Raw genomic sequence first — 21,482 nt, 5'->3', positions numbered from 1 at the left:
CCAGACACTGTAATTTGCAAAACTTAAGCCTTTCTTCGTAAGAGAACCCCTTTGTCCCATTCACCAATCTAGTTGCCCTTCTCTGTACTCGTTCCAGCAGCTCTACATCCTTCCTGAAATGAGGCCTCCAGGCCTGTATACAGTACTCTAGGTGTGGCCTGACCATTGCCTTATACAAGGGAATAATCACCTCCTTATCCCTGCTAGAAAAATTCCTATATATCATTGACAATACACCATGAGCTACTCTTGCAGCTCGTCTGCACTGCTCAGAGAACTTCATATCTGCCTGCACCACCACCCCCAGGTCCCTTTCATTCTCTACCACTGTCAGTGTAGTACCACAGATTTGATACGTTGCTCTGGGGTTGCTGTTTCCCATATGTAGTACTTTACATTTGTCAATGTTAAACTTCATTTGCCACCTCGAAGCCCATCTGCTCAACCTTTCCAAATCCTGTTGCAGCAGCATAGTGTCAGTAGTGTCCTTGACAACCCTGCCAACCTTCGTATCGTCTGCAAACTTGGACATTAAGCCTGATATACCATCATCAATATCATTTATAAATACAGAAAACAATAAAGGCCCCAATACTGAACCCTGAGGGACTCCACTAATAACATTAGTCCACGATGAGCAGTGTCCATTGATTACCACTCTCTGTCTTCTCCCCCTCAACCACCCCTTTATCCATAGCAGCAACTTGCCTCCAATGCCACACTGCTCCAATTTGTGCAGCAGTCTTCCATGTGCAACAGTATCAAAAGCCTTTCTAAGATCCAAGTATATAATATCAAAGTTATTCCCTGCATCCAGTTCTTTTGTGACTGCATCATAGTATCCAATCAAATTGGTCAGGCAAGACTTCCCCTTAACAAAACCATGCTGTGTCCTAGCTATAACTGAAGTCTTGTCTAGATGATCCTGCAGTGCTTCTTTCACCAGTGCCTCCATTAATTTTCCGGGAACAGAAGTTAAACTCACAGGTCTATAATTACTTGTGTCAGCCTTTGATCCCCCTTTGTGAATTGGGGTCACATTTGCACATCTCCAGTCAATGGGTACCTCCCCTGAGTCCAAGGAAGCTCTCATAATTATGGCTAAGGGTTTGCTTACCTCCTTTGCTGCCTCCTTTAATATAACTGGATAGATCCCATCCACCCCAGGTGCCTTTCTTGTGTTTATCTTCAACAATTTCTCCTCCACTTTGCTCTCAGTTATTACAAGATTCTCTAGCTTACTGCTAGAGTTGAATACACCTCTGGCATTCCCCTCGCTGAATAACTCCTCATGTGTGAATGTCGATGCAAAATATTCATTTAGTTTGTTAGCTACCCGAGCAGGGTCATCAACAGTTGACCCATCGATCTCAAGTGGACCAATCTGATTCATCCCCTTCCTTCTAGAGTTTACATAAGTAAAGAACTCTTTGCTGTTTTTCTTCGCATCCCTTGCCAAGGATCTCTCGTAATCTGCCTTCGCCTGCCTAACCTCCTTTGTAACTTGGTTACAGATCAACTTGTATCTATCATAGGCTTCCATGTCACCCATTAATTTATATGTATCCCATGCATTTTTCTTCTCTGCCACATGTCTCATTAGTTCATCTGACAACCATTTAGGCCTAAACCTTGAACAATATTTCTTAGTTGGTATGTAAAGCCTAGTAGCTTCCACAATAAGTTCTTTGAATGCTTCCCATTTTGAATTTGCTGTTGGCAATATCATCAGTTGATCCCACTGTATAGAATTTAAATACTGTCTCAGTCCATTGTAGTCGCCTTTACGAAAGCAATACCCCTTCCCTTTACCCCTAATTTGCTTTAGTTGCTAATGCTCCTTAAAACCAAATAACAACAACAACCAGAGCAATATGGCCTTAGTTGCTAATGCTCGTAAAAACCAAATAACAACAACAGCATATATTACATACCCCCCCCCTTCTTTGACCAATGTGAGTTGGACTTTTATTTCATTAATATGAGTATTTGTGACCACTGCAAACGCCAAACTTTCAAGAAAATTGTTTTTATCTTATAAAGCCATAACAAGGTAAGTAGAATCTGTATTATTGTTTAATTAATAAGTGAGTTAGTGATGTACATGTACTATTCTCCATAAGCAAAACAAATTGAAAACATTAGCATTAGTAGAGGCATATGATGCAAGAAAGCAAGCTTATGCAGCAACAGACAGGAAAAAAAAAACTTCCACTTCACCCCCCCCCCCCTTCTTTCAAAATACCTGTCTAGCTGAGCCTTAAATTTATTTAGGCTATCAACTTCCACAACAAGGGATGGAAGTCTGTTGCACCAACCAACCACCCGCTGGCTAAAGGCAAATTTCCGCACGTCTATCCTACATCTGTCTTCCTCAATTTGAATTTATGCCCTCTCAGGTGATTATTCTGAGCAAGAGGAAGAATCCCATCAGCATTGAGCATGCTCAAACCATTCAAGGCTTTATACACATCTATCAGATGACCTTGTCGGTGCCTAGTCTCCAGACACTGTAATTTGCAAAACTTAAGCCTTTCTTCGTAAGAGCAACCCTTTGTTCCATTCACTAATCTTGTTGCCCTTCTCTGTACTTGTTCCATCAGTTCTAAATCCTTCTTGAAATGAGGCCTCCAGACCTGCATACAGTACTCTAGGTGTGGCCTGACCATTGCCTTATACAAGGGAATAATCACCTCTTTATCCCTGCTAGAAAAATTCCTATATATCATCGACAATACACCATGAGCTACTCTTGCAGCCCGTCTGCACTGCTCAGAGAACTTCATATCTGCCTGCACAACCACCCCCAGGTCCCTTTCATTCTCTACCACTGTCAGTGTAGTACCACAGAGTTGATACGTTGCTCTGGGGTTGCTGTTTCCCATATGTAGTACTTTACATTTGTCAATGTTAAACTTCATTTGCCACCTCTCAGCCCATCTGCTCAGCCTTTCCAGATCCTGTTGCAGTAGCGTAGTGTCCTTGACAACCCTGCCAACCTTCGTATCGTCTGCAAACTTGGACATTAAGCTTGATATACCATCATCAATATTATTTATAAATACAGAAAACAATAATGGACCAACACTGAACTCTGAAGGACTCCACTAATAACATTAGTCCATGATGAGCAATGTCCATTAATTACCACTCTCGGTCTTCTCCCCCTCAACCACCCCTTTATCCATAGCAGCAATTTGCCTCCAATGCCACACTGCTCCAATTTGTGCAGCAGTCTTCCATGTGCAACAGTATCAAAAGCCTTTCTAAGATCCAAGTATATAATATCAGGAGACGGTCGTGTTCAAAGCCGCTAAGTGGATTTTTCTTATTTATTGATTTGAAATTATTGTTTTTCTAAAACTTTTGATTTAAATTTAGTAGTATAACATTATTTTGTGATTTTCTGATTAATTTGGTGTATTTATACTTTATTCGGCCTTGTAATTGCATAAAAGTATCGGTGAGGGTATCCACGTGTTTGCAACTCCGCTAAACGAGAAGTTCTTTAGCCATATTTAGCCGCTTGATTGAATATTTTTTACATCAAATTATTTCTGTAAGTAGCTTATAGACCTAGTAAGGATCGTTAGTTTATTCTGAATTGAGACAGCGAAATTTGAAAGTAAATTAATACTTAAGTGTCCGTAGATATAAAGTTCGTAAGTTCCCGCCTTTGTGATACGATAGTTATATACCGAACTAGATAGCGTTAGTTGAACTTCGTTAGCAGTTAAATTGTACTTTTAAATAAATACATATAACGACTTAGATAACAAACGTAACATAATTAATTATATTTAACATAATTAATAACATAGCATAATTAATTATAATTAATTAATAAATTAATAGAATCATGACTCAGACCAGAGCAGAAAAGCAAAAGGCTCAAGCTAATGGAAGTGCTGTGGCTCAGAGCAGAACTGAGGGGGGCAGTTGTCCTCTGACTCACAGCCTTATAAAATGCACTGTTTGCTTGATGTTTGCAGAGCAATCGGGTATGGGACATGATACTGCCATGGGGATGTCTTTGTGTGTGTGTGCGATGCAAGGAGTGTATAGATATCAGGCAACAACTCAGCGTTCTTGTGGGCCTATATGAGAGCTTAAAGGACAGGGTGGATGCCCTCGAAGAAACTAAATTGAGGGGCCCATCAAGCTCTCAGCTGCCCACATCAATGCCAGAGCTTGCACTTGGGCATCACATGACACAGAGGGAACCCCCAAGGCAGAATGCGCTGGTCCCGAAGGAAGTAGTAGTTGTTGGTGACTCTATTGTCAGGGAAACGGGGAACATGCTTTCTAAAAAGGATAGGTGGAACAGGACCAGGGTATGTCTGCCAGGGGCAAAGGTTGATGACGTTGTAGAGCAAATATCATCTTTTAAGGGCACAAAAGGTGATATAGTTGTACACGTTGGCACTAATGATATTAAGAGTAGGAGACCGGCAGAATTACTTAACAAGTACAGGTCACTGTTGAACAAAAGCCGAGAATTAGGGTTGAATTTGAAAGTCTGCAATTCTGCCCAGACACGATAGGAGGGAGTATACGATGAGAGCCTTGTCGATCAATTCGGCCCTGGAAAGATTGTGCAAGGTTCAAGGGGTGAAATTTTTTCAGCCTGGACTGTACTTGTTAACAGGAGAGATTGCTTCTACAGGGATGGGATACACTTAAATAGAAAGGGTGCAAGAATAATTGCTGATGCTATCGAGGCAGTGTTAGGCGGGTCGAAAAACTGCTAGCTTGGGGGGAGACAAAGACCAATAGATTGACAGTAGCCACTGGCAGAGGTGAAAGAGATTCTTGCACTGCTTCTATTAGAATGAGCAGAAGCCTGAAAAACAAGATGCTTGATATTTCAGAGACTGCTGGGAGCCATTGCGGTACAAGTAAACACATGGGTTGTGTTAGGGTAGCTAAGAATAGAAACAGGTGCAGGTATACTTGCGTGTACACCAATGCTAGGAGTTTAGTAAACAAATTTGATGAATTTGAGGTATTGCTCAAAACATCAAAGGCAGATATTGTTGGGATATCAGAGACGTGGTGTCACAGAGATATAAGGGATGCAGAACTGGAATTTAGGGAGTACAACGTCTACAGAAACGATAGACAGGATAGGAAGGGGGGAGGGGGTTATGCTATTAGTTAAGAAACACATAAAAACCAAGGAAGTGAAGCCAGTCGACATCGCTGGACAGTGCAGTGTTGAGTCAGTTTCGTGTGACATAAGCATTGGGAGATCAAAATTGAGAGTGGGAGTGTGCTATAGGCCTAATGAATCTGATGAGTATAATAAGAAACTGTACAGGGAAATAGAGTGGGCCAGTAAATCAGAGAGTCTTATAATGGGAGATTTTAATTTCCCAGATATTGACTGGAATTTGGGGGCTGGTCACTCACACACTAGCAGAGCTTTTGTGGATTTATTGGATGATTCTTTTCTACATCAGCATGTTCGGGAGGCAACTAGAGGGAGTAATACTCTTGATTTGATTATCAGCAGTGATTCTTCATGCATTAAGAATCTGCAGATAAATGAACCACTAGGTGGCAGTGATCACAGTGTGCTGAAGTGGGATTTACTCAAAGACGTAACTACCATTAGGGGTAAAGGGAAGGGTTATTGCTTCCGTAAAGGTGACTACGATGGACTGAGACAGTATTTAAATTCTATATAGTGGGACCAACTGATGATGTTACCAACAGCAAATTCAAAATGGGAAGCATTCAAAGAACTTATCTTGGAAGTTACTAGGCTTTACATACCAACTAAGAAATATTGTTCAAGGTTTAGGCAAAATGGATGTCAGATGAACTAATGAGGCATATGGCAGAGAAGAAAAATGCATGGGATACTTACAAATTAACACATGATACAGAAGCCTATGATAGATACAAGTTGATATGCAACCAAATTACAAAGGAGGTTAGGCAGGCGAAGGCAGATTACGAGAAATCCTTGGCAAGGGATGTAAAGAAAAACAGCAAAGAGTTCTTTACTTATGTAAACTCTAGAAGGAAGGGGATGAATCAGATTGGTCCACTTGATATTGATGGGTCAACTGTTGATGATCCTGCTCAGGTAGCTAACAAACTAAATGAATATTTTGCATCGACATTCACACATGAGGAGTTATTCAGCAAGGGGAATGCCAGAGGTGTATTCAACTCTAGCAGTAAGCTACAGAATCTTGAAATAACTGGGAGTAAAGTGGAGGAGAAATTGTTGAAGATAAACACAAGAAAGGCCCCCGGGGTGGATGGGATCTATCCAGTTATATTAAAGGAGGCAGCAAAGGAAGTAAGCAAACCCTTAGCCATAATTATGAGAGCTTCCTTGGACTCAGGGGAGGTACCCATAGACTGGAAATGTGCAAATGTGACCCCAATTCACAAAGGAGGATCAAAGGCTGACACAAGTAATTATAGACCTGTGAGCTTAACTTCTGTTCCAGGAAAATTAATGGAGGCACTGGTTAAAGAAGCACTGCAGGATCATTTAGACAAGACTTCAGTTATAGCTCGGACACAGCTTGGTTTTGTTAAGGGGAAGTCTTGCCTGACCAATTTGATTGGATACTATGATGCAGTCACAAAAGAACTGGATGTAGGGAATAGCTTTGATATTATATTCTTGGATCTTAGAAAGGCTTTTGATACTGTTGCACATAGAAGACTGCTACACAAATTGGAGCAGTGTGACATTGGAGGCAAATTGCTGCTATGGATAAAGGGGTGGTTGAGGGGGAGAAGACAGAGAGTGGTAATCAATGGACACTGCTCATCGTGGACTAATGTTATTAGTGGAGTCCCTCAGGGCTCAGTGTTGGGTCCATTATTGTTTTCTGTATTTATAAATGATATTGATGGTGGTATATCAAGCTTAATGTCCAAGTTTGCAGACGATACAAAGGTTAGCAGGGTTGTCAAGGACACTACTGACACTATGCTGCTGCAACAGGATCTGGAAAGGTTGAGCAGATGGGCTGAGAGGTGGCAAATGAAGTTTAACATTGACAAATGTAAAGTACTACACAATGGGAAACAGCAACCCCAGAGCAACGTATCAACTCTGTGGTACTACATTGACAGTGGTAGAGAATGAAAGGGACTTGGGGGTGGTTGTGCAGGCGGATATGAAACTCTCTGAGCAGTGCAGACGGGCGGCAAGAGTAGCTCATGGAGTATTGTCAATGATATACAGGAATTTTTCTAGCAGGGATAAAGAGGTGATTATTCCCTTGTATAAGGCAATGGTCAGGCCACACCTAGAGTACTGTATGCAGGTCTGGAGGCCTCATTTCAAGAAGGATGTAGAGCTGCTGGAACAAGTACAGAGAAGGGCAACAAGATTAGTGAATGGAACAAAGGGTTTCTCTTACGAAGAAAGGCTTAAGTTTTGCAAATTACAGTGTCTGGAGACTAGGCACCGACGAGGTCATCTGATAGAGGTGTATAAAGCCTTGAATGGTTTGAGCATGCTCAATGCTGATGGGATTCTTCCTCTAGCTCAGAATAATCACCTGAGAGGGCATAAATTCAAATTGAGGAAGACAGATGTAGGATAGACATGCGGAAATTTGCCTTTAGCCAGCTGGTGTTTGGTTGGTGCAACAGACTTCCATCCCTTGTCGTGGAAGTTGATAGCCTAAATTTAAGGCTCAGCTGGACAGGTATTTTGAAAGAACAGAGGGGTGAAGTGGAAGTGTGTTTTTTTTGGCTGATGCTGCATAAGCTTGCTTTCTTGCATCAAATGCCTCTACTAATGCTAATGCTAATATCAAAGTTATTCCCTGCATCCACTTCTTTTGTGACTGCATCATAGTATCCAATCAAATTGGTCAGACAAGACTTCCCCTTAATAAAACCATGCTGTGTCTGAGCTATAACTGAAGTCTTGTCTAGATGATCCTGCAGTGCTTCTTTAACCAGTGCCTCCATTAATTTTCCGGGAACAGAAGTTAAACTATCTGGTCTATAATTACTTTGTCGCCCTTTGATCCTCCTTTGTGAATTGGGGTCGCATTTGCACATCTCCAGTCCATGGGTACTTCCCCTGAGTCTAAGGAAGCTCTCATAATTATAGCTAACGGTTTGCTTACTTCCTTTGCTGCCTCCTTTAATATAACTGGATAGGTCCCATCCACCCCAGGTGCCTTTCTCGTATTTATCTTCAACAATTTCTCCTCCACTTTACTCTCAGTTATTACAAGATTCTCTAGCTTACTGTCAGTACAACGTATCAACTCTGTGTTAGTACCACAGAGTTGATACGTTGCTCTGGGGTTGCTGTTTCGCATATGTAGTACTTTACATTAACATTTGCTACCTCTCAGCCCATCTGCTCAACCTTTCCAGATCCTGTTGCAGTAGCATAGCGTGAGTAGTGTCCTTAACAACCCTGCCAACCTTTGTACCGTCTGCAAACTTGGACATTAAGCTTGATATACCATTATCAATATTATTTATAAATACAGAAAACAATAATGGACCCAACACTGAACCCTGAAGGACTCCACTAATAACATTATTCCATGATGAGCAGAGTCCATTGATTACTACTCTCTGTCTCCTCCCCCTCAACCACCCCTTTATCCATAGCAGCAATTTTCCTCTAATGCCACATTGCTCCAATTTGTGCAGCAGTCTTCCATGTGCAACAGCATCAAAAGTCTTTCTAAGATCCAAGTATATAATATCAAAGTTATTCCCTGCATCCAGCTATTTTGTAACTGAATCATAGTATAAAAATCAAATTGGTCAGGCAAGACTTCCCCTTAACAGAACATATTTAAACAAACATTATTAAATACAGGGTATGTCAAAATTATGTTAACTTACATGGAAAGAGCATTGTCAAAATTATGTTAACACTTATATGGAAAAAAAAACATTTATTGTAATCAACATTTATCAACATTAACTGAAATCAACATTTATTGTATTGTATATGTGGAACATTATTTATTATTGTATATGTGAATATTATTTATTATTGTGTATGTGGAATATTATTACTTTTTCCCTATAAGTGTTAACATAGTTTTTACATATTCTGTATAGGCAGGGCAGCATTTCTTAACTGTTGACCTGGACTTTCAGGTTAGCAGATTCCTACGAGATCATACAGAAAGCATAATATACAAAGTGATACTGGGTAAATATATTGTGTGAAATCTAAAACTTTTAAATTGTTGAAAATTTAACCAGTGGTGCATGCTTGTGGGATGGGGTGGATGCCCTCGAAGGAAATAAATTGAGGGGCCCATCAAGCTCTCAGCTGCCACATCAACGCCAGAGCTTGCACTTGGTCATCAGGCAACACAGAAGCAGCCCCCCTAGGCAGAATGCGCTGGTCCCACAGGAACTAGTAGTTGTTGGTGACTCTATTGTCAGGGAAACGTGGGAACATCCTTTGTAAAAAGGATAGGTGGAATAGGACCAGGGTATGTCTGCCAGGGGCAAAGGTTGATGACGTTGTAGAGCGGATATCATCTTTTAAGGGCACAAAAGGTGATATAGCTGTACACGTTGGCACTAATGATATTAAGAGTAGGAGACCGGCGGAATTACTTAGCAAGTACAGGTCACTGTTGAAAAAAAGCCGTGAATTAGGGTTGAACTTGAAAGTGTCTGCAATTCTGCCCAGACACGATAGGAGGGAGTATATGATGAGAGCCTTGTCGATCAATTCGGCCCTGGAGGGATTGTGCAAGGCTCAAGGGGTAGAATTTTTTTCAGCCTGGACTGTACTTGTTAACAGAAGAGATTGCTTCTACAGGGATGGGATACACTTAAATAGAAAGGGTGCAAGAATTTTTGCTGATGCTGTCGAGGCAGTGTTAGGTGGGTCGGAAAACTGCTAGTTGGGGGGGATACAAGGACTAATAGATTAACAGTAGCCAGTGGCAGAGGTGGAAGTGATTCTTGCACTGCTTCTATTGAAATGAGCAGAAGTCTGAAAAACAGGATGCAGGATATTTCAGAGACTGCTGGTAGTCATTGCGGTACAAGTAAACACATGGGTTGTGTTAGGGTAGCTAAGAATAGAAACAGGTGCATGTATACCTGCGTGTACACCAATGCTAGGAGTTTAGTAAATAAATTTGATGAATTTGAGGTATTGCTCAAAACATCAAAGGCAGATATTGTTGGGATATCAGAGACGTGGTGTCACACAGATATAAGTAATGCGGAACTGGAATTTGGGGAATACAATGTGTATAGAAAGGATAGACAGGACAGGAGGGGAGGAGGGGTCATGCTATTAATTAAGAAACACATAAAGTCCAAGGAAGTGAAGCCAGTCGACATCGATGGACAGGGCAGCGTCGAGTCAGTTTGGTGTGACATAAGCATAGGGAAATCAAAATTGAGAGTAGGAGTGTGCTATAGGCCTAATGACTCTGATGAGTATAATAAGATATTGTACAGGGAAATAGAGTGGGCCAGTAAATCAGAGAGTCTTATAATGGGGGATTTTAATTTCCCAGATATTGACTGGAATTTGTGGGTTGGTCACTCGCACACTAGCAAGGCTTTTGTGGATTTATTGGATGATTGTTTTCTACATCAGCATGTTCGTGAGGCAACAAGAGGGAGCAATACTCTTGATCTGATTATCAGTAGTGATTCTTCATGCATTAAGAACCTGCAGATAAATGAACCACTAGGTGGCAGTGATCACAGTGTGTTGAAGTGGGATTTACTCAAGGAGGTAACTACCATCAGAGGTAAAGGGAAGGGTTTTTGTTTTCGTAAAGGTGACTATGATGGTCTGAGACAGTATTTAAATTCTATACAGTGGGACCAACTGATGATGTTACCAACAGCAAACTCAAAATGGGAAGCATTCAAGGAACTAATCTTGGAGGCTACCAGGCTTTACATACCAACTAAGAAATATTGTTCAAGGTTTAGGCCTAAATGGTTGTCAGATGAACTAATGAGACATGTGGCAGAGAAGAAAAATGCATGGGATACATACAAATTAATGGGTGACATGGAAGCCTATGATAGATATAAGTTGGTCTGTAACCAAGTCACAAAGGAGATTAGGCAGGCAAAGGCAGACTATGAAAAATCCTTGGCAAAGGATGCAAAGAAAAACAGAAAAGAGTTCTTTACATACTTGAACTCGAAAAGGAAAGGGATGAATCAGATTGGTCCACTGGATATTGATGGTTCAACAGTTGAGGATCCTGCTCAGGTGGCTAACAATCTAAACGAGTATTTTGCATCTACATTCACGCATGAGGAGTTATTCAGGAAGGAGAATGATGTAGGTAAAGTAAACATTGGCAGTGAGCTGGATGATTTTGTAATAACTGAGAGGAAAGTGGAGGAGAGATTGTTGAGGATAAACATAAAAAAGGCACCTGGGGTGGATGGGATCTATCCAGTTATATTAAAGGAGGCAGCAAAGGAAGTAAGCAAACCCTTAGCCATAATTATGAGAGCTTCCTTGGACTCAGGGGAGGTACCTATGGACTGGAGATGTGCAAATGTGACCCCAATTCACAAAGGAGGTTCAAAGGCTGACACAAGTAATTATAGACCTGTTAGTTTAACTTCTGTTCCAGGTAAATTAATGGAGGCACTGGTTAAAGAAGCACTGCAGGATCATCTAGACAAGAATTCAGTTATAGCTCAGACGCAGCATGGTTTTGTTAAGGGCAGGTCTTGCCTGACCAATTTGATTGGATACTATGATGTAGTCACAAAAGAACTGGATGCAGGGAATAACTTTGATATTATATATTTGGATCTTAGAAAGGCTTTTGATACTGTTGCACATGGAAGACTGCTGCACAAATTGGAGCAGTGTGGCATTGGAGGCAAATTGCTGCTATGGATAAGGGGATGGTTGAGTGGCAGAAGACAGAGAGTGGTAATCAATGGACACTGCTCAACGTGGACTAATGTTATTAGTGGAGTTCCTCAAGGTTCAGTGTTGGGTCCGTTGTTGTTTTCGGTGTTTATGAATGATATTGATGATGGGATATCAAGTTTAATGTCCAAGTTTGCAGATGATACAAAGGTTGGCAGGGTCGTTAAGGACAATACTGACGCTATGCTGCTGCAACAGGATCTGGACAGGTTGAACAGATGGGCTGAGAGGTGGCAAATGAGGTTTAACATCGACAAATGTAAAGTGCTGCATATGGGAAACAGTAACCCCAGATCAACGTATCAACTCTGCGGTACTACACTGACAGTGGTGGAGAATGAAAAGGACCTGGGGGTAATTGTGCAGGCAGATATGAAGTTCTCTGAGCAGTGCAGACGAGCTGCAAGAGTAGCTCATGGTGTCTTGTCAATGATAAAGAGGAATTTTTCTAGCAGGGATAAGGAGGTGATTATTCCCTTGTATAAGGCAATGGTAAGGCCACATCTTGAGTACTGTATACAGGTCTGGAGGCCTCATTTCAAGAAGGATGTAGAGCTGCTGGAACGGGTACAGAGAAGGGCAACAAGATTAGTAAATGGAACAAAGAGTTGCTCTTACGAAGAAAGGCTTAAGTTTTGCAAATTACAGAGTCTGGAGACTAGGCACCGGCGAGGTGATCTGATAGAGGTGTATAAGGCTTTGAATGGTTTGAGCATGCTCAATGCCAATGGGATTCTTCATCTTTCTCAGAATAATCACCTCAGAGGGCATAAATTCAAATTGAGGAAGGACGGATGTCGGATAGATGTGCGGAAATTTGCCTTTGGCCAGCGGGTGGTTGGTTGGTGGAACCGACTTCCATCACTGGTTGTTGAAGTTGATAGCCTAAACAAATTTAAAGCTCAACTGGACAGGTATTTCGAACGAACGGAGGGGTGAAATGGGAGTGGTTTTTTTTTTTTTTTTTTTTGTTTTTTTTTGGCTGATGCTGAATAAGCTTGCTTTCTTGCATCATATGCCTCTACTAATGCTAATGCTAATGCTAATGCTAAAAATGGGGCCAACCACTTAAAGGGTAAGAACTGCTGATCTATGTTTAATTCAGTCTTAGACCATCTTATCTCCCCCTCCAAAGATGCTACTATAAGACTATGTAAACTCTGTAAACTGTTTATGTAAGCATTTTAAAACAGCATGTCTGCAATGCTCGGAGAAATTCATATCTGGCTACACAAAGTTTCATACCACACTGCCCAGAGTGTGGTATGAAATCGCTCCAATTAGTACAGCAGTCTTTTATGTGCAACAGTATAAGAAGTTTTTTTGAAATTTAAGTTTTGCAATTCCTTTTTTACTGTATCATAGTGATTAATCAGATTGGTCAGACAAGGTTACCCATTAACCAACCCATTCTGCGACTACAGTATAAATGATGATCCTGCATTACTTCTTTAACCAATGACTCCATTATTTTCAGTGTAACAGAAGTCAAGCTTATAGGTCTAGTTACTCGCGCCACCCTTTGATCCTCCCTTTGTGAAGTGGGGATATATTTACACATCTCCAGTCCACCCGCAAGGACTGGAGATGCGTAATCCAAGGATGCTTATCCCCGAATCCAAGGATGCTCTCATAAATGAATAGATCCAGTCCATCTTCGGTACTTTTTTTTTTGTTTATCTTTAAGAATTTCTCCTCCACTTTCAAATCTGCTTTGTTATCCCAAAATTATTCAGCTCCCTATCAGAATTTGACCTACTTCCAGCATCCCCATTCCTAAAAAATTCCTCATGTGTGAATGTAGATGCAAAATACCTATTCAGTTTTTCAGCAACCTGAGCAGGATCATCAACAGTTAAACCATTCATATCTGTTGGACCAATGTGATTTGTCCCCTGCCTTCTAGTATTTACATGAATAAAGAAGTCTTTACTACTTTTCTTTGCATTATTTTCCAGAGACTTCTCATAATCAGACTTAGCTTGCCTAACCTCCTTTGTAATTTGATTGCACACAAGTTTATATCTAATGTAGTAATCTGTATTCAATAATTTATATGCATCCCATGCATTTTTATTCTCTGCTACAAGTCTTATCAGTTCATCTGACATCCATTTAGGTCTGAGTCTTGAACAGTATCTCTTAGTCGGTATAAAAAGCCTAGTAGCTTCTACAATTTCATCCCTGAATGTGCTTCCCATTTAGAACATATTTAAAACATATTTCGGTGGGTAACTTGCTGTTGGTAATTTCATCAGTTATTCCCACTGCATAGGATTTAAAACTCTCTAAGACCATTATAGTCATCTTTATGACAGCAAAGGCACTTCCTTCTGTCACTGACAATACTTCATTCTTTAAGTAAATCCCACATGAGCACACTGTGATTACTGCCTCATAGTGTGTCTTTTATCTACAGATTCTTAATGCATGAAGAATCACTGCTGATAATCAAATCAAGAGTATTATTTTCTCTTGTTACCTCTCTAACATGCTGGTGTAGTAAACAATCATCCATATTATGTAAGTTCAGTCAATATCTGTAAAGTTCCCCCATTATAAGGCATTCTTATTTACTGACCCACTATATATATGTTCAATTGCTTGTTATACTCATCATGGTCATTAGGTCTATAGCACACTCCTACTCTCATTTTTGTCTTCTCAGTGCTTATGTCACACCAAACTGACTCATTATTGCACTGACCTCCCACATCCACTGGATGGACTGCCTTTGATTTTACATTCTTCTTAACTAACAGCATAACCCCTCACCACCTCCTGTCCTTTCTGTATAAATTGTACTCTCCATATTCAAATTCTGAATCTCTTATATCTGAGTGACACCATGTCTTTGATAACCCCACAATGTCTGTTTGCATTTGATGAGTTGACCAGTACTTCAAATTCATTAAATTTACTATGTTCGTAGCATTAGTGTACATACAAATATACATGCAACTGTTTTTACTCTTAGTAACCCTAACACAACCATGTATTTTCTTTTTCTATGAGGCCCCCTAGGAGGTCTGTTTAAGGTTTTAAATTAATTCAGTAAACTAAATGCTGATGGCATCCTTACTCTTTCTCAGACAACAAACTTAAGGAAATAAATTGAAATTGAAAAAGGATAGATATGCAAAAATTTGCTTTTAGCCAGATTGTAATCAATTGTTGGAACAAACTTCTGTTTGGTGTTGTGGTATTGGGTAGTTTGAATAAATTTAAGGAAGGATTAGACAAATTAACAGTGGGGATGGACACATGAGTTGGGTATTTTTTTTTTTTTTGGCTTGCATCATTTGCCACTGCTAATACTAAAGTAAACAAATCAAGGCCAGTATCAAATACTTTATCATTTAATGATGTCAGCACATATTTAATTGGTGAAAAATAATATTCAACCAATATTTTAGTTCAGTAGTTCCCAACCTTCATAATCAGAACCCTATTATTAATTTTCCCCCATGTTTTTTTTTATTTGAATTATTCTGTCTATTAATAAAACTGTTTTATTTACTAACAGTTAACTTTTGTTTTCCCATTTTTCACCATCAATGCACCAATTTCCTCAAATATTGATAATTTAAAGAAAAAGAAATTGGGTAATCATGCATGAATAATCTGTAAACCATATAGTTTGTATCTGTATTGAAAATAACTCATGAACTCACCAGTTCTAAATTTATCAGTGCCTAGAGGTCTGCAGACTACAGGTTGGAAACCACCATTATAGTTAATCCATTCCTGTTTGCTGATTCCTCTCCACTGATGCAAGCTATTGAGAAACTTTTTTTAATTTTCATGGTGTTAGGGTGTTTTTTTTTTTTTATTTTATTTTATTCAGTGCATCCAGATTTTAAACATTCACACATACTTGAAAATAGTAACAATGTAAATTTTGTATTTTTACTTTAGTACCTTACTTTATACTAGCAGATTTCATAATACTATATGTATTTTTGTGTATAATATATATTTTATATTTATTTACTTGTGCTCATTTTTCTCTCAGGTATAATGGCAATGTTGTTTGATGTTGCTGAACTGGCAGACATGATGTCTATTGGCACACTTCTTGCATATACTCTTGTTGCAGTGTCTGTTCTTATTCTCAGGTGGTTATGATTTTTTCAATAAATGCTGCTAAAAATATGTAATACTGCTATTATTTAAATTGAAAATTTGAACATAAGATGAATATTATTATTAGATATATACAGTAATATCTAATATCTAATCCCACTTATAGTGCTGTCCTACCTTTAGCAATCTTTTCTTCTGGTCCCATTATCATGTTATAGCACTTCCCTTTGGAAGTGCTATAACATGAGTTTACTGCACATAAGATGAATACAGTGCAACTTCAATATACCACACATGGTTTTACTATCGTTTTGGATATAATACCAGTGTGATCATATCCCCAAGAATTCTCATAAAAAATTGCATTTTGTAGCAAAACACAAATTTTACAATAGTCACTAGCAGAAGCAATCACTATACCTCAGAGAGTGGAGCCAGATACTGTAATGGTTTCCAAAGTGTAGCACACTGAACTGTAATATTCTCTTTTGTGGTATATTCTCTCAATTAGACAAATTTTTATAAACAACAGTAGTTACAAGAGAGTAATTACTGTAGATGTTCAGTTTCTCCCTTGTCTCACTGCCATTAGAGATGCAATAAAAATACATCAAGGAACTGTTATTTGCACATGGGACACCCACAAAACTAAACATTTTCCTCTAAGAGGGGAATCAGCTACCATATTTGTCAGTTGAAATATATTCAGTTATAAATTTTGGGAGAGGGAGAGGGGAATCAGCTACCATTGTTGGAATATATTCAGTTATTAATTTTTGTAAACAGTAGCATATGACATTCTCTTCAAGGATGAATTCATATTTAGAATGACAAAAGCTGCTAAAGGCTTAATGCAAAGTGTGCATGAATTGAAGAACAATTCATATATTTTATAAGGTGCTGCTACTGACAGCAGTCAGTATTCTTCATAATTATACTGCAGTACTGTAAAATTTACTTGTGTTATTTATAACCAAAAGTAGAGTATCCTTGGGGGGGGATACCACAGTCTGATTCAGAATATAACACAGCCATATTATATGGTTTACTATGGACAATGATTTCTAAGATGTTGGTTTTCTGTATCAAGACTAAAAAAAATCACTTCAAAAACTATTGCATTAAGTGCTTGACTATATTTAAGAATGCAGAAAATATTTCAGATTTTAAATCATCAATTAACTGTTAATACAGGAACAGTATTTTTCAGGTCACCTGTCATGTGATCCACCACTACTGCTGGGTTAATTAAACACTGTTGCACCCAGTCATTCTTGGCTTTGACAACCATGTATTATACAAACCGGCATGTCAAAAATTCTTTTAGGTTGCTAAAGGGCATTTTGCTTCAAAAGCTACTTGTTATTTTATTTTAACGCTTTTATTTACCAAACTTCTCAGTTTTATCCTCTTTCTATATGTATTTACTTTTATTCTATTTAGTATTTATATAAATATTATATTGAAATATAATAAATTATATACAGTAGAACCCAGATAAGAAGTTTTCCAAGGGACCAGAGGTTTAGAACTTCTTATGCGGGAAAATGACTTAAGGGTATGAATAATTAACTACAGAAATAAAAACGAAAAGATACACATACATAAGTTAAAGATCATTTTTAAGTACTATTTCGGAATTTATAAATATTTCAACTTTGCCTATGGGAAACATTTTTAAACTGAGGATTTCTAATTGCTTAACATTCTTTTCATTAAACTCCTAACCAAATATTCATTACCAAGTTGGAAGGATGAGTTCCTTTGGAGTTCCAACATACCTTAAAAGGTCACAATTACAATAAGACAGAGCAACTAAGCACTAAGTAATTCAGAACTGTTCAGAACAGTTGACAGCTGTTCAGAACAGGACAGTTGAACACCAGAACTTAATAGCATGTACATCACTGTGCTTCACTTGGTTGGTGCTATCCAATAATGGATATCAATGAAACAATTGCAATATATCACTTCCATTATATAAAAATGTTTATATTAAAATGGATTTAGCACTGAAAGCCTCAGACTATGGGAAATTCCCTAATCGAACAAGTTAGTGCATAGCATCATTTTAGTTCATAGTAAATCGCCAAAGTAGGTCAAATGGCATCATTTTTGTTTTATATCATATTGTGAATGCCTTCACAACAAGTTGCCTTGATATTGAACTACCTCGAATAAGCAACACGTCGACAGTGGATTCTCGAATGGGCAATAATTGGCCAGTGGATTCTCGCAGATACCACCACCCCTGGGTGGTGGTACCTGCCGAGAATAAGTAACATTAGTTGTTGTTGTTATTTGGTTTTTAGGAGCATTAGCACCTAAGGCCATGTTGCTCCGGGATTATGCTATGGTCATTCCCTGACCTTTCCGCATCCTCCGTATTTGGTGGTGACGGGCTCGAACCCCGGTCTAATCAAGTAACATTAGCCTTCTCCATTGCAAAGCATTGCTTATTGGAGGTAGTGCAATATCAAGGCAACTCATTGTGAAGGCATTCACAATATGATAAATAACAAAAACGATGCCATTTCACCTACTTTGCTGAAAACCAGCAAATTTCTTATGCTATTTAATATCATAAATAGCATAAGAAATTTACTTGAACTAAAATGATGCTATGCAATAACTTGTTTGATTACCAAAATGTTCATATTGTTTAATATATTTTAATATTAAAAATAAAGAATTTGTATATTTAAAAAACGTATTAAATGTATTAAGTGGGGAAAACATCATTATAATAATACACTGTGTATTCTATTCTTTATCATGGACTTTTTATTTTTGGAAAAACTTTTTACCCAAACCTAGTACAGGGGAAAACTTCTTATGCGGGAATTTCTTATCCGAGTTCTACTGTATTAAAATTTTGATTTTAATTCTCATGTTTGTCCACTGTTACAAGAAATCTTCCCTTTTTTTTTTTTTTTTTTTTGTATCTTCATATTTAACCGCCTAACTATGGCAACCATTAGACTACGTGGCTGAGTTGTTCCTTATTTCCTATTAATGCATTATACTATAAAGTTGATTCCCAGTAAACATACCTCATCTGAAAGCATGAGATCTTTATAAAAAATTGACAATTTTGAAATTTTATTTTTTAAGTATATAAAGCATTTTTATTTTAAAGAAAATCATTAAAAAGACACTACAGTAACTGTGCATTTAAAACAACCCATTTTTTTCCACTGACAATAAAGTAAAACTAAAAGAAAAAAAAAAAAAAAAAAACATGTGCAAAATGAAATTTGCATATATAATACACTTCCTTAACTGGTCATCTGTAACACAGGTATTACAAGTGAAGTTTTCCTCCAACACGTACATTATATTGAAGTTGCACTTTGATTGTACAATTGATACAATAATTGTACAATTGATACAATTGTACAATTGATATAGAGACATTTCATAAAATCTGAAATTGCAGTTTCACCTCTATAAGACCTCTATCAATTGTACAATCAAAGTTGCACTTTGATTGTACAATTGATACAATAATTGTACAATTAATTTAATTGTACAATTGATACAATTGTACAATTGATATAGAGACATTTCATAAAATCTGAAATTGCAGTTTCACCTCTATAAGAATTTCCTTATTTTGTACTGTGTAACTAAAGCCAAACACGCATCACTTTCTTTATACAAGTAATCATTACTATTGAATCTGTTTGATTATGTTAGTTATTAGTAGACATTGGATAATATGTGCTAAAAATAAAAGAAAAATATGCATGCTATTATTATGGAATAACATTTTACATTTATTACCAGTTTATCATAATTGAACTACAATTGCTTTGTATTCAGTATTTAAAAGTAACAGAACTGTTTAATGAGAGTAGAATAAGCATCATTTTACAGCTCACATATGGAATAATCTTTGTTACAGTAAACAACAATATGTTTAAACTATAAAAGCCTTTTGTGAGGTCAGGAATAAGATACATATAATATTCTAGCAGTCTAGAAAATCTGGAAAAAATTTTAACACAAGTAGTTTTAAGGAGATAAATAAATTTTACCATTGTATAAAGTGAATGAGAGTGAATGAAGGGAATTTTCAAAAATGAAAAACGCCAGGTATCCAGCCAATGATATATCTCTTTTACTGAACTAAAGTTTTCACAAACTGAAATGAAATTAACTCAAACTTTAATTTTAGTTTTTGTTAGGTTATTTTTTGTATAAAGTATATCCAGTAATGGAGACCTAAACTATATTTTTCAATGTGGTCCATTGTAAATCTGTGTATCATTAAAAAATCATTTTAAAAGCAAAGAACAATCTCTCTACATCAGTGGAAGTTCCTGTTCATTTACTTTAACAAAGTCATCTGTTCTCTTCAAACATGAAATCCAGAGTTCTCTTTTAATAAATTACCAACTTTATTTCTTATTTGCTCTCTAATATCTCCAAGGATTGTTGAAATTTCTACTGAACTCTTTCTCTTCAGTTGCACTGCTTAAAGAAAATCCCCATGTTTCAAGTTCAGTTATAGAATTGGGTAACCAAGAAAAATGAGCCTCAATGAAAAACTAGCCAGAGAATTGTCCTAGCAGTGCCAATATCCACAGTATTCAAAACATCAACAACTTTTTTTTTTCTTTTTTTTTTTTATAGAATCAGTCAAAAGATTTTGGCATAAAACAATGCTGCATGTAACCATGTTTCCCACCTTGTCAAAATAGCCTGTGGTGGAAAAGGAAAACTGCACTGCATACTTCTGTAAATAGCTATGTGTGTAGGGAATTTTACAAAGATATTTTTTACATAATAAATTTAAAAAACTACCAAAATTTGTTTCTGAAAGCCTATGTAAACCTTAGACTAAGTAAGTAATGTGTATTGGGTTTGGATAGAAAAGAAAATTCTCTGTCCAACTTCCCACATATCAGATGCATTCAATATAACACCCACAAGCACCTTTCTCTAGTATCTTAATGAATATCAGATAGTATGAATCAGAGCTGTAATACTCAATATGTTCTACGTTGATAACAATATTAGTAAATTAATAAGAGGAGTTTACCTCAATATAGTACGTGGAACACTTCCGTATGATACCCTCCAGAAATTAAAACGAAAAAATCGACAACTTACCGGTACATTAAAGTAAAATATAAATAATAAAGTAAAATATAAATAATTAAATAATCAATTTAACACAATCAATTCAAAACAATTAAAATTCAAATTAACGCAATTAAAAGAATCTAACGAAAATATTCAAAACGATTTTCCTTCCTGAAGCTGACAATGCTTTTCGACCGACTGTCGTGATCACAGGAATGAAAATTACCGAATCAGGCTAAACCTGCAACTTAAATAGTGATTATGTGTCTTCGCGCATGCGCGTAAAGGTCCACGCATCGGAGATCAAATATGGCCGCCGAACATTAACAGAATTCTTGTGTAATTTAATTTCAACGGTTTCTGCAATTAATAGTCGCGTATAATTACGTTGAACGTTAAGTAT

The 21,482-nt window shown here is 37.6% G+C and overlaps 1 protein-coding gene across 3 annotated transcripts in view; it reads left to right on the top strand.

Annotated features, from left to right (window-relative positions):
* Nucleotides 1-21,482, top strand: part of LOC150076090 (cationic amino acid transporter 2-like) — a 259,400-nt gene that overhangs the window by 162,402 nt on the left and 75,516 nt on the right. For all 3 annotated transcript variants that reach the window (XM_090387002.1, XM_090387001.1, XM_090387000.1), the window contains exon 10: nt 15,918-16,020. In XM_090387002.1, the coding sequence (XP_090243128.1) occupies nt 15,918-16,020 (103 nt within the window). The remainder of the gene's footprint in view (nt 1-15,917; nt 16,021-21,482) is intronic.

Source organism: Mastigoproctus giganteus, chromosome 13 (assembly GCF_048544385.1).
Source record: "Mastigoproctus giganteus isolate SK-2022 chromosome 13, ASM4854438v1, whole genome shotgun sequence".
NCBI lineage: Eukaryota > Metazoa > Arthropoda > Arachnida > Uropygi > Thelyphonidae > Mastigoproctus > Mastigoproctus giganteus.
This window is presented reverse-complemented; position numbering and strand designations above follow the sequence as displayed.